The 27,314-nt window shown below is 38.3% G+C and overlaps 1 protein-coding gene across 13 annotated transcripts in view; it reads left to right on the top strand.

Annotated features, from left to right (window-relative positions):
- The window catches only part of dmd (dystrophin), a 728,682-nt gene that overhangs the window by 549,174 nt on the left and 152,194 nt on the right, over positions 1-27,314 (top strand). For all 13 annotated transcript variants that reach the window (XM_088646795.1, XM_088646880.1, XM_088646889.1 and 10 more), the window contains 2 exons: positions 1,455-1,644; positions 25,610-25,782. In XM_088646795.1, coding sequence (XP_088502921.1) covers positions 1,455-1,644; positions 25,610-25,782 — 363 coding nt within the window. The remainder of the gene's footprint in view (positions 1-1,454; positions 1,645-25,609; positions 25,783-27,314) is intronic.

Here is a 27,314-nt window from a genome sequence, read left to right as displayed (position 1 = left end):
CAAGTTATGGAAGAAATAATTAGAAATAAACCAATTAGTCATCTAGCTATCTAAATCATTTACTGTATATGGAACTGGAAATGGAAATAAGACCGTAGAGGAAAGTATTCACGGTTTTAGGAAAGGTAGGTCTTGCTTACCTAATTTATTAAGAGTACTTTGAACAAGCAACAATAGTAATGGGTGCTCAAAGAGTAGGTACATTTAATAAAAGTATTGTTAGATTTTTTAAACTAAATTATTTTTTCAAAATTCCCCATAAAAGATTAAGTATCAGATAACCATTCAATGTGAGCTAGTTGTTTGGATTAAGAACTGTTTAATGGGTAGAACACAGAGAGTACATGCTGTATAAGGTGTGGTGTAATTATTGGCGTACTTCAGGGATCTGTATTAGGAAAACTGCTCTTCTTCATTTATATCAGTGATCTATCAGTTACTAAACCAGTGAAACTGGCAGATGATCCCAAATTAATAGATTTCAAGACTTACAAACTAGAAGATTGCATTTAATGTAGAAAAAAGTGCAGAGTAAGTGCAGAGTATCCCATGGAAGTATCAGAAACTTTAACTATAGATGCAAAATGAGAAACACTGAGCTCAAAGTTACCTGTTGCTGCTAACTGATGCTTTCCTTCGTGACACACAGCTACACAGCTACTTAGGAGTTTCTGTTAACATGCCATTTACAGTAGATCGTGGAAATGCTCAGTTGACACCCCAGGTAGGGTTAGGGTTAGCATTCATACACTAGTTAGACCATTTTTAAGCTCAGCGCTGGATTTTGGAGCCCAAATCAGGTTTAGGACGAGTGGATTTTTGCTTCTTTCTGAAAACTTTTTTTTTCCGGAAACTCTCTGGGGCCTGTGCGGTGCACAAAAATGAAAAAGAATGTCACGATACATACTGTAGTTAAAAGGATAGGGGTTAGATAATCGGATGCTGTATTAAAAATTGTGCTATGCAATAGTAAGTCTTCTTTTAGAATACTGTATACAGTTTTGTTACTGTCTATTAAAAATTATATTGTTGCTTTTGAATCAGTCCAGAAACAGATTATCGAGCCCAAAATTCAGATACCTTCCAGATATTTAGCCAATTGATTTCAGAGTGTACTGCAAATGAGAGCACATAAATGTTAATAGGATCAACAATATTTAACACTTCATTAGGACTAGCACAATGAAAATTTAATTGCCATTGCAATTGTGTATAAATAATGCACTCTGAGTATTTAATTATTTATCTCTATGTCCTCTAATGATTAGGTGAGGAAATCTGGTTATTGTTATAAAGAGCATGGAAAAGGGCATTAAAAATGGGAAGGCCTTGAAAAGAAAAAAGCCTTAAAAATCTAGCTTGCAGTAACATTCAAACAAATGCTTTCCACCAGCACAGAAATGAACCTTCAGAGACGATGATCAATTTGACCACGAACGCGTCTCTGTCTACAGGGTGGGAGACAGGGAGGCAGCGCTGGAAGCAGCACTGAGACTCCTGCAGCAGTTCTATGTGGACCTGGAGAAGTTCCTGAGCTGGCTGACGGAAGCTGAAACAACAGCCAACGTCCTCCAAGATGCCACCCACAAGGAGGGGATACTGGAGGACCCCCATGTCGTCAGGGAGCTGATGAAGCAGTGGCAGGTGAGGGCGGCCTGGGTCTGCTTGTGGCCCACCTGTGTGGGTGTGTTGTTTGGTTGGTTGGATTTGCTTTTTATCAATAGCTTTGAAATAAATGTGTTAATTTCCAAACGTGCTTTTAGGAGAGGGAGCAGCGGCTAGGTGCTGGACGTGTAATTAGAAGGATGTGAGTTCAAACCCAGTTCAGATTGTTCCAGAAAGATATCTGACTTTGTAAATGGGTGCCAATGTAAGTTGCTTTGGATAAATGTATCAAGAAATTGAACTGGTTATAGCAATAATGGGATCAGCTTGTGATTTGATCTAAATAAGGCCATTGTTTTTGTCTATGACCAGTTGGCCTGTTGAAAATCAGGGTAGCTCACATTGTAACAAAGTTCTTTATTTTTGCATGTAATACATGCATACTAAAATATGTAATTTTGGTATTATTATAACCCATATTACTGTTGAGTCAAATTTGTGGTTAGTCAGCATCATTACCCTTAACCTTCTTAGCCTGTAATCAGATCATAGTCTGAAACTAGACTCACATAGATCTAATGTTTTAATTTTTGTTTCAAATTCCACCTTCTGCTTTTAAAGAAGGTTAAAGTTCAACAGTGTCTGGTACCAGTGTCCTCAGTTGTGAGTGCAGCATGTTGATTTACTTTCAATGTGCGTACAGTAGGACAAACTCTCCAGAGGCTGCATATGGTCATTCCTACTTCTTCCCTTGCTTAATAACTGGGCAGAGTGGTGGCTCTGTGGCTAAGGATCTGTGCCTGGGGCTGGAAGGTTGTTAGTTCAAATTCTGCAGCTGGCAGAGTTATCCTACTCTGTTGGGCCCCTGAGCAAGGCCCTAAACCCCAACTGTTCCAGGGGTGCTGTACAATGGCTGACCCTGTGCTCTGACCCCAAGCTTCTCTCCGTGTCTGTGTCTCATGGAGAGCAAGCTGGGGTATGTGAAAAGACAAACTCCTAATGCAAGAAATTGTATATGGCCAATAAAGTGATGTTAAAAAAAACTGCACAAAATCCAGTTTTGTCATCATTTGGTATGAGTAGATCTGATCATTATACAAGAATTTCTCTATTTCTCTATCAGTACATCCTACAATAGATTTACAGACTTTTCTACAAACTTTTTTTGATTTAAAATGTAGTTTTATAATTTGACGTTATGACAATGTACAGTATTTAAGCTAACTTCATCTTCAGCTATGCAGCCATGATGCTGACATAACCATCTTGGCTTCTTTCAAGAGAGACCCAAATGAGATTCTCAAATCAGCGCTCTACTGACAACCAAATGTGGTAGATAACTATAGTGCTGTTTCTTTATTTGTGAGATAGTGTTGAAAAAAACAATTCCATTTATTTTTGTATCAATTGTTTCTAGTTTTCGAGGCCTACATAAAACCAGATTGCGTTTTGTTTTTTCATTTGCTTAGCAAACACACTCAACCATTTGGATTTCCAAGACAAAGTTTGCATTAATTGTAAAAACAAAGGAAACAATTGATACAGAATGATAACCTAGAAGTACAATAGAAAATCAGTAATGCACAAGTAAGTATAATAGTAATAATAATTGCTCACACTTACAGTACTGGGCGCTTTTCTGGACACTCCACTCAAAGCACTCTGCAGGTAATGGGGATCCCCTCCACCACCACCAGTGTGCAGCCCCACCTTGATGATGCGACGGCAGCTGTAGTGCGCCAGAACGCTCACCACACATCAGCTATCAGTGGGGAGGAGAGCAGAGTAAAAAAAGCCAATTCATTGAGGGGGATTATTAGGAGGCCATGATTGGTAAGGACCAATGGGAAATTTGGCCAGGATGCAAGAGTTACAGTACACCCCTACTCTTTTTGAGAAATGCCCTGGGATTTTTAATGACCACAGAGAGTCAGGACCTCAGTTTTACATCTTATCCAAAAGACAGTGCCTGTTTACAGTATAGTGTCCCCATCACTATACTGGGGCATTAGGACCCACATGGACTGCAGGGTGAGCACCCCCTGCTGGCCCCCACTAACACCTCTTCCAGCAGCCACCTTAGTTTTTCCCAGGAGGTCTCCCATCCAGGTACTGACCAGGCTCACACCTGCTGAGCTTCAGTGGGCTGCCATTTGTGAGTTGCAGAGTGATATGGATGCTGGCATAACAAAGTATAACAAAGGGCTCTTGCAAAATCCTAAACAAAAACAATTAAGCCAATATGAAGACTATATAGTTCGTTTAGATACAAGCTGGTAATGTATGTCCTATGTTCATATTGAAAAAGTGAAATTAATGAAAATATGAATGCAATACAGTGTAAGAGTTATTGAAGGACATACAGGTGGTGACATGTGGTTAATCAGGGACTCAGCAGTTCTGCTTTCTGTAGGTAGATCACCCCACTGCTGAGGAGCAGGGGCTGGAGAACAAACTGACTCAAGAAAGGGGTTGAACAGGAGGAGAGGATGAGAGGATGTGTTGGGGGGGTATGGAACTGAAGATAGGCTGAGGCAGAGTGATAGAGACAGTGGAATATATATATACACACTATGTTTCACTTCCTTTTGTACTTCAGATGATATGTGTGTGCAGTGTCACGTTGTCACAACAGCAACTATACACGGTTTGACAGGAAATTCCACACCGGCTTACCCTGTTCTGAGTTTCATTCACTCGTCAGATTCTGGAGCTGGTTTTTAATGTTTGTTGCTGGAGGGAGGGTTGAATTTCGGCTGTGATTGAATTTGTTATGAATTGTTTTTGCGCTTGTATATAACAACAGTTCTGTTTGAGTGATTACTCGGTTTTCACTCTTTGTTTTTTAACACTTACGCTCCTAGTTACCTGGATCATTCTTCTTATAATGTGGACCACTTAAAGAAACGTCTGTTTCCAATGGGTCATTAATCCAACTAGCTTTTTTTTATTGAAACACATACAAATATAAGTTAATGATGTGTTACATTTCTTTAATGGATGTATTTTATGATGTGTTGTCAGTGTACAGTAACGTTTTCATTTTCTGATCTTATTCAGCATTTCTTAGTGGTGCGTGAATATATAGATTTTTTTTTCACTTTTGCTAATCACTGTCATTGTGTTGTTATATTGCCAGCTCCAAACCTGTGTGCCACAATCCTTCTCCTTCTACAGTAGAGACCAGGCACTACATGTAGGTATATGGGTTGCTCATTGTACTTGACCCGTCCAGTGCAAGTCCTTGGCAGAATGATCCTTGGGTCTCTTGCCAAAGAAAAGTTATGTGCTTAACCTCAAGCTCACAACAGTCAAAGACATCTTGGTTTTAATGAAGGATATAAATTATATCAGCAGAGACATGGCGTGCTTGTATTTACAGCATGCTGCTCCTGTGGCCTTGGGAAATTTAATTCGAGCTAGAAAAACCATATTCGCATTGGCAGGAAGGGTTGGGGGACAAGTGACAGGATTCTTAAAATAACAGCTTTGAGGTTGTAGCTGTGCAGACTTCCCAGAGTGTGCCCAGAGGTTGACCCACGTTTCGCTCACGTGTTATTTAACAGCTTTCTCACCAGACTTATGTATGCGGGTTTAGGTAAGGTAGGGAGTTGAAGGGTCGGTGGCAGAATCTGTTATTTGAAGAAGTGTTTCTTTTTTGGCTTTAAAGAGGTTTGCTAACACTTTCAGGCAATACTGTAGTGCTGACTATGAAGTTAAGGAACAGGCACAGAAAGGAATACGAGATGATTAACTGAAGAAAAACATGCTAAACGTACTGTTTAAAGCTTTGTTTCAAAGGCTTTGTTACTACTACAATAACACAACAAAGGCTTATTCAAGGTAGTATTGATATAGTTGTGGCACAGGCAATGAAGTAAATATATATACTGTATATGTTTATATTGCCTTGACTGGTTTTTAACTTTGTTATACAATATCTGAGGATGTGGAAGCAGTGCCAGTAAAATAAAATAAATAAGTCCGACAGCATAAGTTTTAAGTCCAACATAGTTCATCAAAAAATTGCACTTTATATGTTTATAATGGTTATATGTTTTTCATCAGCTTAAATATAATTCAGTTCCAGAATGTTGTGTGTCATAATGAACTTCTGGCTGAAAGATGCTCGTGTGTGGAGCTTCTGACTATCTGTAAACTAATCTTCTAAAGCCTTGCTGTAAAAAAATAGCATGAACTAGTATGGGTTAACAAACAAGGAGAAATTCTACCATACCTCAAAACTTCCTGCTACCTGAAATCAAAAGAACCTAAAAATCTTTAAATTTCAATGTCTAAAGAGGTGAAGCAGCTGATCGAAATCGAAAACAGCATTCAAACACAAGACTCGAAGATGAATCAAGGGTCTTAGAATCTGTTGGGGTCAAACATATAAAAAAAAACATTCAAATAGCATGGTCTGCAAACCATCAAATTCAGAACTGAAGTACAGCTTCCTGCAAAGGTATTCATATGCATTGACATTTTTAAAACAATATGTATTCAAAGCCTGTACTCAATACTCAAGTCTTCCAAAGGTAAAATATATTACAGTAAATGTCAGCAAAAGCTAAAGAGAAAAAATAAATAAATATGTTGATTGCATGAGTATTTAGACTTGTGAACTCGGTACTTGGTGGTGGTGGAGGGGAGTCCCTATTACCTGTAAAGCGCTTTGAGTGGAGTGTCCAGAAAAAGCGCTATATAAGTGTAAGCAATTATTATTATTATTATTATTATTATTATTATTATTATTATTATTATTGTTGTTATTGTTATTATTATTACTTGGTGGAAGCACCATTGGCAAAAATTACTGCCTCAAGTTGCTTTGAGTAAGTCTCTACCACATTTGCACACCATCTTGGAAAACTTTCTGTCTATAGTTTCACTAAGTTGTTTAGTGATCTTTTATGGACAGCAGTTTTCACGTCTTTGCACAGATTCTAAATCGTCAGGACTATGATTGGGTCCCTCAGGGATATTGAGCTCGGGTGCAGGTGAAGCAGACAAGGCAGATGACAGGCCGGTGTATAATCGAACAAACAATCCAAGGGAAATAAAGAAATAAATAAATAAAAAGAAAGAAATAAAGTCCAAAGCCAGGCATGTTCAGGAACCAGGACTACAGGGGCTACAAAAAAAGAGGAAATCCACAAGTGAATCTGAAAGAAAGCAAAGCAAAGTTTGTAGCCAGTGGCAGACAGTAGAGAGCATCAGGAAACCCAGAGGCAGATTCAAACAAGGCAACAAATCAAAAGGCAAAATCAAACAAGGCAAAGTCAAGAACCAAAAGTAACCGCGAGCAGGAGCAAAGCTCAGAGAATGCCAAGACTTGAGATAAAGCTCTAAGACTAAGCAAAGGAACTAACATGGGTGCTGATCTTAAGTATATGGGGGTAAATGTTAATTCCATGCAGGTGGGATTGAGCTTCCGCCAGATCATGTAATTAACAGGTATAATAGACGAATGTGAGGGAGTGTTACAGCTCTATTGTATCTTTGGCCTTGTGCCTTTGGATCACTGTTGTCTTGAATGGTAAATTTTCTCCTCAGTTTTAAGACTTTACTAGACTTACACAAGTTTTCCTGTAATATTTGCATATACTTTGCTCTATCTGGTTTTTCAAATCCTAACAAGCATTTCAGTCCTTGCTGAGGAGAAGCATCCCAGTAACATGATGTAGGTACCACTATGCTTAACTGTAGGGATGGTGCTGACTTAAAAATATGTTTTGGTACTGTACTAAATATACCATTTGGCATTTAGATCTAAAATTTTCAATTTGATCTTACCAGCACTTGCCAGATTTTGCAGTATCAATATTGTTTGCAAAAATTACTGATGTTCATTTTTTAAAACTTTATCTCACTGCAGGGCATTCCTTCTACTGTGCTTCAAAGCTCATTATGCTTCCTGAATGGATACTTTGAAAGAGATTCATTAAAATACTGTCAGTTGCTTCATCCTTGATTCTCATGGTATGTGAACATCAACAATGTTAGCTGTACAGACAGATTCCGCATAATAAGTACGTAGCTAGCACCCTTATATAACACATCACAAAACGTTCTTCTGTATTTAAGATTGTTTTTATTATTTGCATTAAAAAAGCACAACCTTGAGATACTGGTGGGGATTACAAGGTGACTACCTTATTTTTGGGATTTATCAAAAGATTTTAACAAGGAAAGTCTTAACTACTTCAGAGTGAAAAATGACACAAGGTCCCAAAGAAATTTACTACAACCCCTAGGTCACTATACCTTGGTCACTGCACCTTCTGTACCTAGTATTTTTTTCACACGTAGAAATGTGCATGAAAAAGTCAAATAGACGGTGAAGTATACAGGGTTTCCCTGCTTCTGTACAACCTTGAAGAACAAAACCACTGAAGATTAGACTACAGTTCAGTCTCCTTGTGAGGTTTCAGTACATAAAGTATTCCAGACTTTGGATTCATTTGTGATGGGTAGTGGACTGTGTTTGGCATGTTTCTCTTCATACTAATAAAGTAAAAAAAAAAACACAAACAAACCAGAAATGGGAAAAAAGGCAAAATAAAGAAAGAGAGGTGCAGGAATGCCCCAGTTGTGTCTTTGTTCAGAGAGCCAAGCAGAAGAGATATGACATCCAGTCCCCAGAGGTACCAGCCAATGGGAAAGTGCGGCAAAACTGGAATTAGAAGAATGCGGAATGAGGAGAATTGGAACACAGAAATAAGTGCTTCTTTGGAGGGCTGTATTTGTGCATGATTATTACTACTTTACTGTAGAGAGTAACTCTTCTCCAGTGCTAAAAAGACTGCTTGGCTTGTTTGAGCTCTCAGAAGCGGAAGCTTCACTGTGGCTTGGGAGGTCTGGTGGGAGGCAGGAGCACTACGTTGTGCGGTGTGTGATGAACCGCATCCAGGGCCTGTGGACTGAAGCAGGAATCGGAATAGCCTGTTTGCACAGTGGGTGCACAGGGTAATGGTATGTGTCAATTATGAAAATATCGTTTTTCATCATTTATTTTCTATTTTTGAAGGTAAACAATCCAAGATAGGAATGTACCGTAACAGAAGAAATTATCCCAGTTTTCCATTTAATCCTTACCTTCGAATTCAATTTACCAGTTTATTGTCCATAAACTACCGCAGAGAGTGCAGATAGATAATTGGTTTATCTATTAATTTGCTCTTCAGGGGGTCTTCCTACTACTTGTTTACAATGAACTGAAGTTGCAGTAGGTACCATTTCACTATTATTTCACTGGGAAGCATGTGCCAACTCCAGTCTGGAAGCCTAAGCCTTCCTTTGTCCCTGTTATTATAGAAAAGGTATAACTATTTTCTTATTAAGAAAGTGGTTGGTAGTTTTTGTGTTGGGTGTGTACTTCATAAATAATTCAGAGTTTCCCATTAGAACATAAAATGCCACCAAAGTGAAATGGGACACAACAATAAGGAAACTGAAATATGAGGTGAAGGTACTGATTATTTTGTGGGGGTTTTTTTTGTTGGAAGCTTTACTTTAAATGTTTCTAAGCCTCTGTAAAAAAGAATATGGGTTAGAGGGAGGACTTGTGTCCATGAGGTACACAATTCCTGATTGAGGAATACTTCAAGCCCAATTAAGTTTTATATGTATTGTAACACTTAATGATTTCAAAATCAGCACATTCGCACCTTTAGTTACTTTTTCTGTGACAATTGCAGGCAGTAAAAAATGTCTTACTGTACAGTATGTACATTTATCTGTTTATCACTTGATAAGAATTCATTTATTTAAGCAGAGATTAACCCTGGGGCTTTGCAAGTTTGCCTGCAAATGCAAAAAGTGGAGTGCTGCTGGTGGGGATGGTCGTTCCTTCTGCTAAAAAAAGTTTTCAAAAAAGTTTGCTATTGTAAAAGCCCTGCTGGGGTTATTATACTGTATATCTGGATTGAATATGTAACATACTTTTTACAGTGTAATGTTTTATGCCTTGAGACAGATATTTTATACCACCACAAGAACAAAAAACACATAAGATTAGACTAACAGTTCAGTTGTCTCCATGTGAAGTGTCATAGCAGTTCCATCATGTTGTATGCTTCTTCAGAATCTGCCATACAATTATAAAATAACCTGAGAAGAGGCTGAAATTTCATCATCATTTATTAGATTGTAATTCATAAGGTGAAACATGTATTTTCTTACAATTTCTTAATGTTTCTAAGAGGTTTTGAAAACCTTTAAAATAAGATAATTTCATGATCTTTAATAGCCTGTTGAGTAATTATTATACAAAGACCAAATGAAACCTTGATCACACATTTATGAATTATGGAAGATTGTTGTACTTGCAAACAGTTTTGGCATGACTGAAGTGTAAACAGACTACTCGAAAGTCATTAAATCCCTTCTCTCAACATTAAATACAATCGCGTATTCATTTCACACAAAGTAAGCTTTAATGTGACATCACTGATGTTTTGATCTTGGCTAGATTCCTTCATCAGGTCAGACAGATGAAAATCCAAAACAGTTGCTGATTATGATAACATTCTGGGACGAGAATATGGTGTTCTTGTCAAACACAGACATTTGGCTTGTGAAACAGTAACAAGTGTAGTATGTCCCACTTTTCTGTGTCCTGTGATACAATCTGGGGTTGTGGTGCTGTAGAAAACAAAATGCCTAGCCCTAGATAGAGCAAATTTGGTCAGAAAGTACAAAAATCAGTGATTATTTATTTTGTGGAGCATGAAAACTACACCAACACACTAAACAATTTTTTTTGAACGACTACCTCAACTTCTTCAGTCCTTCTCTATTAATAACCAGGCAGTTAAGCTCCTTACTGACTTTCACAATAAGTACTCTCTCTGAGACCTTCACAAAACTCTTCCAAACATTAAGTCCTTCTCTGAGACAGTTCCAAAACATCCTGCAAAGTTACTCGTTTCAAAATCTCCGCCTCCCTCTGATAAAATCCCACAAGACAGTATCTGCCCTCTGTCTCCAGTCGGCAGAGCAGCCCAGTAACTGAAAGCCACTGCTTCCTGGTTTATACTGTAAATCATCACCTGCCCATCCCTGTGTTACCCACCTGTGTTACCCTGTGTTCACACCTGTGCTTTTCTCATTTGACGGGTTTGATGAAGGACGCTCTCCAAGGTCAGAATTCTGGCATTGAAAATATTAATAATTTTTATATAGAGAGCGTACAGTAGTTTGTGTCAAAGTGTTGTCCTAAATAAGGAGAAGGCAAATTTAAGCATTGCATTTCAGCTAAAACATTTAAAAGGAAAAAAGAATAATATCATAGATACTTGATGAAATGTCATTGAAAATTGTTGAAAGCTAATCTTTTTAAACAGGTTTTCACTCTAAATATTGTGAAAGAGGGAGCTTGTCTCATGAGGAAGTGCATTCAAAAGTAACAGTATTGAGTGCGGACACCATTTAGTGGATGGGATGACTAATCATTCCTCCCCAGAAAGGCCATCAGGGCATGAGGAGGCAGCAGTAAGGTCAGGCTAGACTGATTTTGAGGTCCGGTTGGGGATTACTTACAATTAGACCAGTGTTAGAATGATAAAATATACAGAACATGGAATTAGATTTGAAGCTTTCCCTACAAACAGAAACTTATTACGAAGATTTAAATTGGAATTTGAAAATTGATGTCTATTAATTATTCGTGTATTTTTATCATATGTTTTACATGTATTAATTTTTGATATATGGCTTAAGAAAATGATTGATTATATGATTGTTTCTTTCAAAAAAAGGAATGACAATAATTAAGGAATACTTGTTTATATGACATCTTTAACTTGACAAATGTCTGTCCTTAGGAAGGCTTATGTGTGCCAAACTTGTGACAGTGTTAATGAGTAAATTATTTTTCGTGCAGAGAAAATGTGTTCCCAGTTGATTTTTGCTCTACTTTTGGAAATTTTAAAATCTTCCTGGGAGTTATAATAGGGAGTCAATGTTGTGAAGAGAATTTGAGTACAGAAATAAGATCAAGCTGTTAGATATGAGAAAGAGTTCTTAGCAGTAGTCCAACAAGTAGAGAATTAGGTTATCAAGTCTAGAAATGCACATAGAGTAAACTAATTTGTAGGAAAATTCTTGAGGAAGATAGGAGGATGAGGCAGGAAATGACATATGCAACATTTCTGTACCCATCAACCAAGACCTAGAAGCTGGATAAATGTTGCAAACAACTGCTAAGAAGAAATGTATTTTGGTGGCAAAACAGATTGCATTAAATTTGATTACAGATAGGGCCCATCTAGCCTGTGCTGTATTTCAATTAGACATGAGTCTACTGAAACCGCTGCTCTATCTAGGGTATTGAAGGACATGTATATTCAGGTATCATTAGTATAGCGGTGCTACAATACTCTATAACTTGTACTGTGGGTAAGACTAGAACTCTGAGGAACTTCAGCTCTAACTTCCAGTAGGGGAGAACAATTTACCAGGAGATACAAAGTGGCAGTGATAATTGAGGTATTATTTAGTCCAAGACAGTATTAGTCCAGAGAAACCAATACATGATTACAAGGAAGTAGCATAAGAGAGAATATAGAGTGGACAAGTGTGTCAATAGTATCAGTGAGGAACCAACATCATTTCATATGATGCTGTCTGGGATTTGATGTATTGGAGACATGACATAAAAATATGAGCGAACAATGACACTGGATTCCATACTCTTTCCACACCTGATGCATATTTGGAGGATAATTCACAAATTCATTTTTATTTACTCAATCCCATGAGTCAATGTGTGTGTACAAAGACTAAAGTAAAAAGTAAATTTATTAAACATTATTGAGTACCTGCAAAGAGTAAAACAAGAGGGTAATTCCTACATTCTGATGTTGTTTTCTAATTATGGAGGCAATGCCTGAATGGACAATATATCTATCCATGTCAAGGAGTTACAGTACCAGAAAGATCTGTACCTCTGCAATGATCCTGCTGTTTCATCTCTTAATTCAAATTTTGCTTAGATGTGTTGTGATGAACCATGCATCACATGTCAAAGTGCCCAGCAGGAGAACAACCTAGCGAAAATAATCTTGTTCATCGGGGAAGTAAGAGGAAAATGGTCTCACCTGTCTCTCTTTTTGACTATATTTCACCACTTTCTTCCCTGGACAGTATAATCAGTGGACAACCAACATTCCAGCCTATCAGTGATGCAGAGGTCCTAGCCTTCTTGGCATTCAAAATCTCTTTTCAGGAGTCTGAAATAATTTGATATTCTATAACCTCATATCAAATCCTTCTTTGTTCATTATGACTGCAATTTCTGGAAGTGAGAGAAGGTCAGTTAACTTTAATTGTTATTGTACCCAGCTGAGCTGTAGTGCAACTGGTTTAACCAAGAAAACCTGATTTCTATCCATACTCCTATTAGAAGAACTGTGCTTATTCCTGCTAAAGGTCATGGGAACCTAAAGGCCATCTCTGAACCCTAAGTGCCAGTGCAGGAAGACAGAAACAATTTAGAGTTGCCCTTTAACCTAGAGAGCATGTCTTCAGGAAGTGGAAGGATACCAGAGTACCTGGCAAAAACACATTGAAGAAGGCTCCACAGCCGAAACGTTTTACTCGTTATTTCTCTTTATAATGACAAATATTTAATCTTACGTCACTGCTGTAAGGAAGAGTGAAACATGTATTAGTGTCTTCTTACCCATAATCCTGGAACCCTGTCCCCAGGAGTAATTATAGTTATTTCCAAGTTCAGATTTTATTGAATTCATTATTTGTTTATTTCAACATTAATTGACATTGTCCAGCCCTCCATCCATCAAATATAGGAAGCTACCTATAGGAAATGTTGGGGACCAGAGCATTATTCCGGGCATTTTTTGTCTGAGTATTAACTTTGTGTGTGGCCAAGCTCTCAATGTATAATATTCAGGTGGCATCGGTTTAAATGAGTCATACTCGCCTCATTTTCTTTCCTTATCTCACTGTAAGAATGAGTCCCATGTAGTGCCCAGCAAAATCGAGGACTAGGAATAGCAATCTCTAAAACACATGACTCACTGTTCACAACAGGGATGTGTCATTTTAGGAAGATGAGCCACCAGGAAACTCCTTTGAGAAGACATCCTTTATACACATCAAAACAGCTCAGAGCTAAATTTAATACCCCTTATCGCAGAATACAGGAACAAAAAAATTGGAAGATTGGTGATAATTTCACATTTGTACTGCTGGTGTTCTTTTGTGTGTATTGATCACCTTAAATCTGTTCATTTGAAAGCCGTTTCAATGAGTGACTTTTGCCTTGGATTATTTGATCCATGTCTTAAAACCAACATGAGATAAGAACATAAATATCCTTGGGAATCCCTTTGACACAGGAATTATCCATTAGCATTCTCGCCAGTAAGCTAGCGGGACAGTTTAAAATGAATTCTTCAGGTTGCAGCTGATAATGGATGGGAAAGCTGTTATTTTACATTGCATTGTAAACACGCAGGATTAACGCTTCCCTTAGGGAGAGCACGCTCAGAAGCTTCTCAGCTAAACCTGTCACATGGCGGTAAATCAAAGTCACAAAGCTCTTATTCCATCAGAGGACGCAAAAGAGATGCTAAGATTTTCAAGGCCAATAAAATATCTTTTTTTGTGTGTGTTTAAAGCCCTGTAAAAAATGTTGGGTTCTTTAGGAGGAAAAAGACTTAGGACTCTTTCAGGAAGACACGTTGCATTCTTTTTTCTTCCAGTACCCAAAATGAGCTCTCTGTGGTTGTTTCTCACCTTGAAGGATCCTGTAAGATAATGTTTGACCTGAAATAAATAAATGGTGATTAAAATCTTGATCCTATCATAGTGGAAGCAGTAATCTGTACTTTCTGCTCTTATTACTTGATTTCTTTGCTCAGTGTGGCCTGGGTGACTCTGCATTGTCACTAGCAGCCACACTTAAGCTTGTTGGCTCACAAAGCACCATTTGGCCACCCCTGCAATAAGGGTCTGTTTGCTTTGAACCTGTCTTGTTGAGGAATATAAAGGTTTTTGCATTCAGACATTCCTTTGATGTCCTGATATATCTCTTTGCCGAGTTGGCTTCAATCTGACTGGCATACTAGCCCTGTGGTGTGCACTGCTGGTGATGGGGGATGTTGGGGTTGGCTCTGTTGGCTCTGTGCCGCATTCGATGAGAAGACGGGCTGAGCTGACTTTGAGACTTCCTGGCAATATAGCTGTTTTATAAACTCATGTTTGTGTGTATGCTGGGTATGACTCTGACCCACGAATTGCATCTGCTTACTCACTGAAGTAAGATGTAAACTTGTTCTGCATGGAGACAATCAACCAAATTCTATTACAAATGGCAAACTGTAATGAATTCAGTGGCAGGCTACCTTTAACACAGCACTTTTTGACACAGCAATGTTTTTTCCTATCTCCTTTAATCATAATTATATTTGCTGGAGATGTTACTAAACATGTACTAAACCTTTATTATTCAAATCTTAAGCAGCTCCCAAAAATTACAGAGACTCTTTTTAGAATAAACTAATCTGCCAAGTTAGAGGGTATTAAACATGGTTTTGTAGACCTAAACTGGAATAACAACAGCTGACATTTTAATCTGCATCCTAAATTAGACGTTGAACAGTCCTTAATATAAGATCTGTACAAATGTTAAATGCCCATGATTTTGAGGGTTTTGCATTCAACTCAAGAAGAAATGCTCCTTGCAAATCAAAGCACTTCCATGCTCTGTGTTTTACTCTTTCGTTAACTTAAATCTGTTGCCCGTGAACATGATTCTACATCAGTTAATTTTTGAGAAGCCTGACTTGAAAAGCTACGGACAATTGAATGACTTCAATTAAATCCACATTCCTGATACTGCTCACTGCTAATCTATCTCTGCTCATCTTGATCATGCTCATGTTATTAAACCATTCCTGGCATAACATTTCTGGCTTTGCTGACTGCAGGCTCTTGTGAGCTGGATTTAGCTGCTTGTAGGCTGATTATTACTCTCCTTCTTCCACTCTATCACTCAGACACACATGTTTTTGGGGGCCAAAGAGGCTCAGCACAGTGGGAGGCATTCTTGCTTTCTCATCTGAGGAAAAGGAGCTGTACTGTCATCATACGGGCTAGGTAGAACCAATGTCAGACTTACAGAAAAACATGTGATTGTTAAAGAAGATTAAAAGCAATAGATTTAAAACAAAATGTGAGCAAGACTAGGAAAACCTTTGCCCTCATTCCTAGAGCATGTATTTTTTCATTTGTGATTTTTTTTTGCCTCTCAAAATCGACTAAAAGCGAAAGCGAAATTTAACTATTTCTTGCCTATGTGGAGTTCTGGGTCACCTGAACGGTACCTCACAGGTTAAAACTATGTATATGAGCAATATATACCAGGGGTTTATATGGTAGATATATAAAAGCGTAGTCGAATGTAGGATTCTAAAAATGAAGAAGTACATCAATAAAGACCAGCATTCTTTTTCAAGAAATGCTGCGTATTTTATAGGCTAGGTCAAATAAAATATAATCAAAATGATTGTGCAAAATGAGCTAACAGTAATGTTCAATGTGAGTGGTTCTGCTTTAAATGTATAAATAATATTTTTACAATATCACATGGTAGTTGGTTGATATGGTTTTCTTGTTTTTCTTGATTATTTTGAGGATATGCGTGGTCCAGGCGGGCATAACTGTACTTCCAATCATTGCTTATGCGCAGATGCTCCGATTCCCCAGTGCAAAGGACAGGCACTCCATGAAGACCTGTCAGTGTGAATATTATTCCTTGCCATTTATTTTCCAGGACAGCATTTTGTTCTAAGAAGAACACACTTGAGATAATGAGCTGGGAACTGAAAAGTTGTCTGTCATGCAGAAGATGGGAGACTAGTTTTTGTGCATCGGTCTGAGATATCCTTGCTGCTGTGCAGGCACCAGCGATGAGAGCCATGCCTGAGGATGATTGACTTTGATAAAATAATGGAGAAGCTGTAGAGCTGGTTCTTTGACACCAGCTTCCGTTTAGAAGGAAGCAAGTATATTATCTATGCTTATTGAAGTTCTCCAGTTTCATAGGACGTACTGTATATAAGTGAGAACCTTATTAATCTCCATGTCTTATGTCCAACACCCACAATCCCTGTTTACTTAAGATGATTATCAAAACTAGAAAGGTATTAAACTCTTAATGTACAACAAACGCTGGTAGAAAAATTGATAATTTTGTGTTGTGTAGCTGGTTTTAGGTCAGAATGTGCCTATACAAGATGTGTGAGAATTCATTTTATTTCTAAAACACATAAAACGCTGAAAAGTAAGAATCTACAGTATCCACTTACATACTGGACACTTATGCAATGGTAGTTACTTTTGCAAGGGCAAAGTAAAATCCAGAGAACGTGCCCTGACAGTCTGTGTACTGTGGAGGAGGAGGTTTGATCTTTGGTGGAATTTAAAAACAAAAGAGAGAGAACAGATGGGGCTTCCCTGCCTTTCGCTGGGGAGACTCAGAATGAAAGGGGAGAAAGGAGATGGAAGGGGAATGTCTTGTCCTTAACAGGACAACATGAAAACCGTGCTTCTTCACTAAAGGTGGTGAGGTGGGATGACAAGCTACAGTAGTAACCTGCTGCTCATTGGTTCAAATAAAAAAAAGGGATCACTTTAAGTGCTCACCACTGCAAGTGGTACTTCCATTTCTGTTGTGTATTTTTTTTTCCTCAAAGAACAAATGTTCTTCTCAACTTGGTGAAGTGTCAGCCTCTGAGCTCCTGGCTGCCTCTTGTTAAGGAAAATTGGTGCTAATTGGAAGCAGTGGGATGTGAGTGGAACTAATAGCAGTGGCTGCTCCAGATTATGCGGAAGGACTCTGCATGTCAGTGGAAACAGGCAAGCAGACCTTGAGTCCCTGAGTCGTCAGAGGCAAGCTGCCAGCATCAAAAGAACGCGGTCTGGGAGATGGCACTTTCTTAAGACCTGACAGGGAGACAAGGGAAGGGGGAAGGAATGTACTTGCAGGGCTTTTTTTTTTCTCTCCACCAAGAAATGCTGCTTAAGGGTTGAGTAAGGTTAACGTGTTGACAGAGTGGAAAAGCACAATGGAAATTGACTTCCACTGGAGTGACTGGGACTGGAGCAAGTACAGCATTTGTACAGTAAGTAGCTTTAACAGAATTGAATTTAGATTGAAGACACACAGTTTGTGATGAGTACATTATCCGACAGCCTTCACATACGTCAAATCATAAATGTAGCCCAGATGGCTAGCTCTGCTGTTGATCCTTTGTATACAGTATATGTACAGTTTTTGGATTAGATGAAAATAAACTTTACTATAGTTATAAGTAATGCTTAACAGCTGCTATATAGTCTGACTTCCAGACAGTTCAATTTCTCAATATGCAGGAACCTAGCTTGACTGCAGACATCAAAACATATGCTGCATATTGTAACTGAACATTCATTGTGCTTTGTTTTTTGGCGTATGTGACCAATTATAAGTAGTACTGTAGGTGCCAGTTTTGTGGTGATTACAGACATTCATCAGCAACAATCTGAAATGAGGTTTAATAATCTTTGTGAAAACGCCTATGAAATGTGAGATTTGTGCTTTTTATTTCCCATGCTTTGCTATGTTCTGTTTTATTATCATTGAATATGATTTAAGGACAACAAATATCCATTGTTTTCAGTGTTATCCGATGCTTCCATGAATTTCATGTTCTTTTTCCCCCTCTAACACACAGGTATTATTTTCACCGCAGAACATTTCCCTATGGCATGCTGTATGCCAACGTTTGAAGTGTTTCTGTTAGGTAAATTGCATCTGGATTACATCATGAATTCATTGTTGAATAAGCAACCTAGGATTTCACAAGGGAACAAAAAAACAAAACAAAAGCACTTATTAAGTTCTTGAATGCAATTTGTGTCCATAGACTCCTGCTCTCTATGCCTTTTTGCCCTTTTCTCTTTATTTGGGGGGCTTATTTGTGTTCATTTAGTGCAGTAGCTGTTACATTTGGATTCTTCTATCATTATGAACTTTACAGCATTTTTCAGGACTTACAAACGAACACTCAGATTCAGCTGTCTCTGCAAAGCGTAGATTGAAAGCAACATAAAAATCATATTTCATACCAAATCAAAAGGGGAACATTTCATTGCTGTGAGAATAAATGGTTGGAAACATGCCTGCCTTGTATTTTTTATTTATTTTCCTCTCTCAAATCATTTGTGGAATAAGAATGTAATTTACATATCCAGTGTCTTCTGACATTTACATTTTACCATAGAGACCAGGTTTACAGATTGAAAGCCATGGCATGCCTGTGGTAAAGGTATCTAAAAAATGCAAATACAGAACATGTCAAGTGGCTGCTTGATATAAAATGTTTCTTAACAAAGATACTTCTAATTATTCTTTAATTTGTGTACCTAAATGTAATGTTTGAATTTACCGTCACAAAACTGAAAGAGTAATGTTGTTTACCCAGTGGAAAAATGTGGTCAACAGCTTTAGAAAGCTACACCAGTGACCTGAAAATCTTGAGGCATATACTGTATTGTGTTCATTTATTGTGCAGTATGTCCATACTGGACATCAGAACTCATCAAACCAATTGTTCATCTCCACTGATATCAAATCACCTCAGACTCCTGCTTCAAGAAGACATTTTGTGATTAAAAACGTTTTCACTGAATCCAAATTATTTAAAAGACGGGTCATTTCCTGGTTGTGCCAAATGACTCAGATCCCAAGACAGGCTCAGAAATAACTTCCAAGCTGAAAAGGACAGGGAAGGAGTCTGATTGACCTCATCATGGTTTTCTTCTCCTCTGAGGCTCAAATGCAGGTTAGCTAGGTTAAAGAGAGGCTCGGGAGAGACAGAGAGATCACAGAATACAAATCAGCCAATTTGCTCTGTTGCTGAGTTGTGTCGTGTTGTGGTGTATCATAGTGGACTGAGGTTTGAATTTGACAAATCCAAAGTAGGACCAAAACAAAGAGTTCATTTGGTTGCCGTTTCTCTTACTTAAAAGGGTTTCTTAATGAAGTTTGGATGCAAAAAGCTAACCCCATTAAATATTTGTAAGGCTAAAGACATCCCTTTCTCACAGTTTAATATCCGTCCCGCCATTTCCTGCAGCTCCCTGGCTCATTTGGGTGAGAGAAGTCTGCCTACATTTCCACATTCTCCCCGTGTGCGGTCAAGAGGTTTGTTGCTCCAGATTTAGACATGAAAAACACCTCATTGGCTTTTCCTAATTGAGCAGGTACTGTATAACATAAATAATCAAGTCTTCTAACTTGATTATCATAATCAAGTTTTCTAATAATCTTAGAATCTTCTAATAATCAAGTCTTCAAATCTGTGTCTCCACTGGATTTTGAACTGAATCACATTTTAGCTTTGATCGTTAGTAAAATGCTGTATTATAGAGGAAATAATCTCATTACTGTGTATCTCTTCATCTAATTTCTTTGACTTATGTATGTCAAAAGATATAAAAAGTAACTTATGCTACTTCCTTACATCATGTTTGTCATTTCAAACCACTCCTTGCATTTACATAGAAATCTGCATCTCGTTATTGCTTTAGCAAAGCTTTTCAGTGTCTTTAACAATGCAGTAAATTGTGCTGGGAAGTTGTTGAAGTTGTAGACTAAGCACTACTGTTTACAAGGGAATGCATCTATAATGTCAAGTAAATCGGTGAAGCTTCTTTGCTTGAATCCATGATGTGTTCGCTACAGACATTATTTGAAACCAAACACAATTTAAGGGGCTTTTATTCTCACAGCAGTAAGCTTGTTCTTTCACTGTTTATACAACCATTAAGTTTTATGTCTAAGCTGACTGTGATTTTTTAACTGTGGGTTACTTTGTGCTTGAAAACTATGAGCTTGTTTTAGGAGAGTGATATGCAAGGTATGCTCATGATCGCAGCTACACTAGGTTGGAAGTAAAATGTATTATTTTAAGTTTTTTACATTTTATTTTATTGTATTTTAATTTATTGTTTTAAGAAGTCATCACTGATTTTTCAGGTGCTGCAAGATTGCAGGTTTCAGCCTAAAATCAGACACAAAGCTGTAGAACACCATACCAAAAGAAAGAAACTCAGCCACAATGAACGACATTACAATTAGCCTGAAAACATGCCATATTAGAAAGGCTTTTGACTCATAAGTAGTTTTGTGCTTTTAATTTGAATTTGTTTTGGGTTCGGTTTTTGTGTTGAAAAGCACTTTAAGATCATCACTGTTAAAGGTGCTACATAATTTTTTTTAATTGTTATTGCAAAATTCGCAGCTTTATTTATCTTTGGTACAGCACATATGCTGTATAACAGGTAAGAAGATGTTTAAAGATCAATTGAACACCATTGCCTTTACTATGATTCAGAGTTGATTGCAATATATAGGATTACTAGGTTAAAATATACCAAGCTGTGTGAAGAGCTCAGCCAAAACCTAAGGAACAAAATAAGACAAAGAATAACATTATGGAAAGGAAGTGTGATGATCTGTGGAGAAGTCTCCTTTAACACAAAATTGCCTTTGGCGCAGATTATTAGTCTTTTGTTCAGTGATATACTGACAAAAGAGAGGTCTGGAGTTTTTTCTCCAGTTTTTGCCCGACTCAGATTGAACATCTGCATCACTTAAATATGACCCTGAGTAATGTCACTAGCTGACTATGACTGGGATTCCCTGTGCTGCGATGCACAAGAGGCACCAAAATATAATTAGTGCACCTGGGCTCTGAGTAACATAGCAACCAGTGTGGACTCTCAGGTGGTTGCAAGCATCCTATGCTGATGATGAGAGACATACCTCTCTTCTAAAAGGCGCTGAACCTCTACATCTGTTCCAGAGACAAATGGCTCAAAGGTGGGCGGGCTGGAGGAGTCCTTCTACACCTCCTCGCTCTGTGCTGTGTGCTTGCAGGGATCACAGGTTAGACTCACATCGGGAAGGCAGAACAAAAATAACTGTCAAATCCAAACTGAAGGAAAGACTGGGCCTGTAGTGTTTTTTATGTCATGACTATCGCAGATTCAAGTTTTGTTTCTTGTCGATTAATCTGTTTACGGCATTAAGGCCCAGAACGGTAATTGCAGTTTTGCTGTAGTAGAGAACCTCCTCAGAAGTAGGTCCTTGGCCTAGTTTTGACAAGTAGTACTACAAACAGTTTTTGATCCTGTGTTTTAAAGACCTGCGGTGGTGGTGTTGTTTTTCAACTTCCAATTTCCAGAACAGCAAAAGGGTTCGGTGACTCACGAGGCAGGCTGATTCCCACTTGAGAAAACTGCCTGCTCTGAAGACGAAGAAGCAGCTAGTTGTACTAGTAAGGAAATAAGCTGTGTCCTCCTCAAGGGTTGGCAAACACTTTGTGCGTAGTGGCTATGAGCAGTTTGAAGTCAGAAGCCTTGATAAAATTTGTGATGAGAGCTTGAGGAGAACGCAGAAGATGTGGAATGAGAACTAGATTTTCTTTTCTTTTTTTCTGGAAGTTTTAGTAGATGGAATTCGTTCTTGGCAAAAATGCTGAAATTTCTTTTTAAATTAACAAAAAAAAAGAAAACGTCGCCCACCCGTTTATAAAGCGATAAGAGAAGAGCTTGTTCAGACTCAGGCTGTCACTCGCCTATTTAGTGTCTCTCATTCTCACAGCCTCCTACATTCAGTGCCTTGTCTTCTTTTTGCTCCCCCCCACCTCACACAAATGACAAAGTGGCTGTGTATTATTGACTCGTAGGCCTTGTGCGCTTAATTATATTCTGTCAGCAAAACGTAACTAAGCACACACACCAGAGAAGAGGGGCGGAAAGAGGCCGAGTCAGTCTGGAGTTGGTGGCTCGATGGGCCATGCATGCCTCCACAGCACTCGCTTCGATGTTCTCCCGAGGCTGAAAAATGCTGCGCAGGAAAACATACAACGTCAAGGTCAGAGATCACAGCCACTTCTGTCATTTTGTTATGCTTTGGGAAACTTGCACTTTTGTCCTTCTGGATCTCCAGCGAGGCTCCAGGATGTAATTATTTCTGTCATCTAAATTAGCATCTTTTGTTGACATGTGAGAGGAGTGACTTTTTTCTTTCAGTTCTTAAACACCTGAGCTGCAAAGCTAATTTAACAGGATGGGTATTAGAAGGTCTTTAAACATTTTCTTCCAGGCTGAATTTGATGTTTTTTTCTAACATGATAGCGGTTCTGGGTTTTGTTGTTTGTAACAATTTAGACAAAATGAGGCATTTCTTAAATCTGTTGAATTAAAGTTTTTGGCTTATAAGTATTAAGTCGCAATCAAACATTCTTCATCATTGAAAAAAGGACATCATAAATATGATATTGAGCTGTGTTTGTGTAGACTTTTGAGCTCTATGTAAGGTTATTTTTAATATATTGATAAATGTGCAGTACATCATAAGTTGCTTTAATTTTTAAGAACAAGCTGAAAATAATAAAACTGGTTTTATTATTAATTATTTTTTTAATTAACCAAGCAATGTTTTAGTGCTCTGGTAGGATTTCCTTCTTAATCATTCATATTGTGTGCATTTTAGACCTACAAACTGTTGATTTGTAGAAATACCTAATTTATAACTTTCTACAATAAAAAACAGAGATAAATATACTGTATGTTATATGTTGCATTTTATTAATTTAGTGCTTTCATTCAAAATAAGGCACTTCACAGATAATAATAAAATAATACTCAATGAAAAATGATCTCTAATTATGTGGTTAAAGATTGCAGGCTTTCATAAAACAAGCTAGTGTTAGGGCATTCAGTAAAGTCTGCTTTGCTCTTCCTTCACGATTTCAATAAGGCATTCTTTCTCTCTCTCCAGTTTCCAGCCCTACTACGCAGGTCAAAGAAACCATGTAAAAAGCCATTGTCTTTCTGAACTGATTTATATGCTGCAGTTATGGTCACTGGAAAATATTCCACTCAGATCGGGATGGATAATAGCATTGTTCTGATGCATTATAGATTCTGAAAAACACCAGTCTAAATTTTCAGCTCCTTTCAATTCATATGAAAGGGGAAAAAACTATCCTGTAAGTTTCGACGTCAATCTTTTGCAAACATTGTACATGCTGTGATCCTGTTGGGCTGATGCAGTAACCAGAGGGCTTATCATTTTCTGCCCCATGTGTTTACAAATAGTATTCAAAGTTAAAAACACACATCATCAATGAAAAACAAGTGAGAGAGAACCACAAGGCTTCTGGGTCAACAATAGAGCATCAAAGCTGTGCACTGATGCTCAACACCTCTTCGACTTCGACAAAATAGTTTTTTGAAACAAAGAAGATTTTATTACAAATGTGTAGCCCATTCTGCTGTCCTTGGAATGTACATGGTAATGTCTGGTACTGTGTAGGGCTCAATCAATACAAAAGTGTGACTTTTCTTACACTTCTGTTGTACTAGTAATGTACTAGCTCGGATATTATTAAAATATCTGTTAGCGATTTCTTGATAAAGTTCACCGAGTTCGACTTTCATTTTGTTGGGAGTGCTTGAGGTGAGAAAAAGCAGAACCGCGTGGATGCTGGGGTATCATGGGAGCACAGTAGTTAGCATTTTGGTGCCGTGAGGAGTTTGTATGTTTGCCTTGTATTTACATGGGTTTTCACCAGGTGCTCTAGTTTCCTCCCATAGTCTAAAGACATGCTGGTAAGATAATTGGCTTCTGGGAAAGTTAGCCCTGATGTGTGTTCGTGTGTGTCTGTGTCTGTGCCCTGTCAATGGACTGGCGCCCCGTCCAGGGAGTTGTCTGTCTTGTGCCTGTTGCTTGCTGGGATAGGCTCTGGCTCCCCTGCAACCCTGTATTGGATTAGGCAGATAGAAAATGGGTGGATGCTTGTGTGTTTGTTTGTATGGCTTAGCAAGGACAGAAGATAAATGGCCAGAACATGTTCATTAGTTTATTATTGTGAAATGTGTTTAGTTTTGTAGTTGTGCCATTTGTATTTTGATGAGGACTCTATGTCCTCATCAAGACAGTGTGGGGAAGCAATAACAAAGCAAACAGAAATGCTTGGGTGCATGGCAAAAAGTGTGGAATTGAAATCCTGGGAAATCATTCAAGTTTTGCAATGTGCTGGTTAGACCTTGTTTATAATAGTGTTTTCAGCTTTTCACACCATACCAGGAAAGGGATATTATCGTCTTGGGAGAAACTCAAAGGAGGGTGACAAGAAGGATTTTCGATCCAAGTATGTAAGATGCTCGGTGGTATAAATATGGTCAGCCCAGGGGACAGGGGAAGTTTAAACCTCATTAGTGAAGCACTGAGGCCACAATTGGAAATTAAAAGGAAATTCGATTAGGAGAATGGAGAATAGGAAACTCTTAGATTTGTAGGTATCTGGAACCTAATTCAAAAAAAGATGAGGCCCAAATTCTGGGAAAATATTCTTGGGAAAATACTTCAATTCACTTAGCTACTTAATTACCAAATGTGCAAGAGGGGTTGAATGGCCTCATTACGTTTGTGACCTTTTTTATATGTCTTCTTGTATATTGAATCTGAATGTATATTCTCCCCTTTAATTGTTTTCTAAAAAAATAAATGGAGTTTATAACAAAGGTTCGGGAGGGATGACGACAACCAAGCTCAATCAGACTCTGCTGTCAGTAATTAGCAATTGCTCCTGACAATCCATTCCTCTCCCAAACGCTATAAATACCTATGAGATCCCCATCTCTCTCTCTTGCACGTCTCTTGCATTCCACCTCCACCCCATCTCCCCCTCTGCGGATGCCCCTTGGTCACCCTGCAGGGGGGTCCTGGCCTCCATGTCCTCTGGCCGGGAGACCAACCCTCAGCCAAGCAGATTAAGCCACAATTTTGCTCCATGACGCTTTCATCTTGGGTTTTTTGTCACTCCTCGTGAAATTGGCAACATTTTAAAAAGTGAAAGTGTGTGAAAAAGATTCATGTTGGCTAAAGAAAGGGTGGTTCTTGCTTTTGTGCGTGTAGGACTTGCAGGCTGAGATCGAGGCGCACACGGAGACGTTCCACACTCTGGACGACAATGGGCAGAGAATCCTCAAGTCCCTGGAAGGGTCTGAAGACGCCACACTGCTGCAGAGACGGCTGGATAACATGAATGTCAGGTGGAACGAGCTGCGCAAGAAGTCTATCAGCATTAGGTCAGTGGCATGCTTCCCACTGTTTCCTAGCTTGTGTGAAGTCTTCTCTTGTTTTTCCTTCTTATGTCTGTGCTGATAAGACTCCCAGAGCACATTATACTGACAAAGGGCTTGAGGAAGTGAAAATGTTTTCTTTGAAGGACTGGGGAGCAAGGTGCAGTACTCTTCTCCTATTCCTGCTTCATCCTACTGTATAAACAGGTCCTGTGTGGACTGCTACAACACCAATATACAGCTGTCTCTCTAAAACACACTTAATGTGCTGTACAGCAAGAAAGTGTAGAGATCGTTTCAACGTTTGCTTGTTTCAGCTGGAGCTCCTGAATTAACTTTAAACCAAAAACAGAGCAAATCCTGTTTTTGTGCACTGTGCTGTTCTTATATTCTTTATCCTTATGTTCTTATATCGATAACAGACAAAAGTTGGTGTGTGTGTAGAAATAGGTGAGTAGGTTTTAGTGGAAAGGAAATGACGAGTGACAGCGAGGTAATAGAAACTTTCATTGTCTGTTGTCTCTGTGGTCTATGCTACCAACAAGGTGGTACAAATAAGACACTGGTTAAAATCTTCATCCCACATTCCTGTTTTTTATTCACTGCTGGCTTCTGTAATTTTAGTAAGAGTCTAAGTGTGGAAGGATGGTCATAAAGCCTTTAACCCCAGTCCCCTTTCCCAGCATTCTAGAGGTAGTTTTGCATGTCTTCTCAAGCATAAAAATAGTTCAAAGCAACATCTTTAGTTAAGTGCGTTTAATATAATCTTATCTCTAAATTGCAGGGACTAATCATTTTGCTACCCGTGACTTATATTCTTTTAAATATGTCAGGTTAAATATCCTTTCCCTGGTGGAGCTCTGCACACACAATGCAGGGGATGTGGCTGATTCGTTAATGACAGTGAAAGTAGATTTGGTAGAATGAGAAGATAAAGACACTGAAGAGAGTCTTATTTGAAAAGAAATTTGCAGCTACACTTAAAAGAGGAAGCCCAATTAATTAGAGTTCTTGCGAATTAGAGAATTCAGACTCTTTCACATTTGGAGAGGTTAATCAAGAGCTATTCACCACAATGTTATATACACTTTTCATGTATTGTAAAGAAAATCGAATGATATTACAAACAAGGGGTGGGTAACTTACATATCATTGAACTCTAATAATATTCATAATAGTAAGGTGGACATAAGGTTCTGTGTTTATGAGTTTGAAACACTTTGTATTTTACAAACTTACATTTCAACACTTTAAAAAAGATAGATAATGATAGACATTATGTCGCCTGAGCTGCTTCATATTGTTAGCTTGAATACCAAGTAACCCATAACCCCGTTTTTAGGTTGAGTTTGAAATGCTTGGTACTATGATATATTATCCATTTTAGACAGCCCATTATTATTCTCTGCACTCCTAAGAAGTTATGAAACACTTGACATTTTTAACAACAATAGAGACCTGTCATTACTTTACACTTGGTGCATCGCTACTACAAAGAAAATAGGAAAGCACATTGTCAGAGTTTTTTTTGTTTGCAG

The sequence above is a fragment of the Lepisosteus platostomus genome, chromosome 2 (genome assembly GCF_059453375.1).
Source record: "Lepisosteus platostomus isolate fLepPlt1 chromosome 2, fLepPlt1.hap1, whole genome shotgun sequence".
Taxonomy (NCBI): Eukaryota; Metazoa; Chordata; class Actinopteri; order Semionotiformes; family Lepisosteidae; genus Lepisosteus; species Lepisosteus platostomus.
The sequence above is the reverse complement of the archived record's forward strand: the minus strand, read 5'-3'. Positions and strand labels throughout refer to the sequence as shown.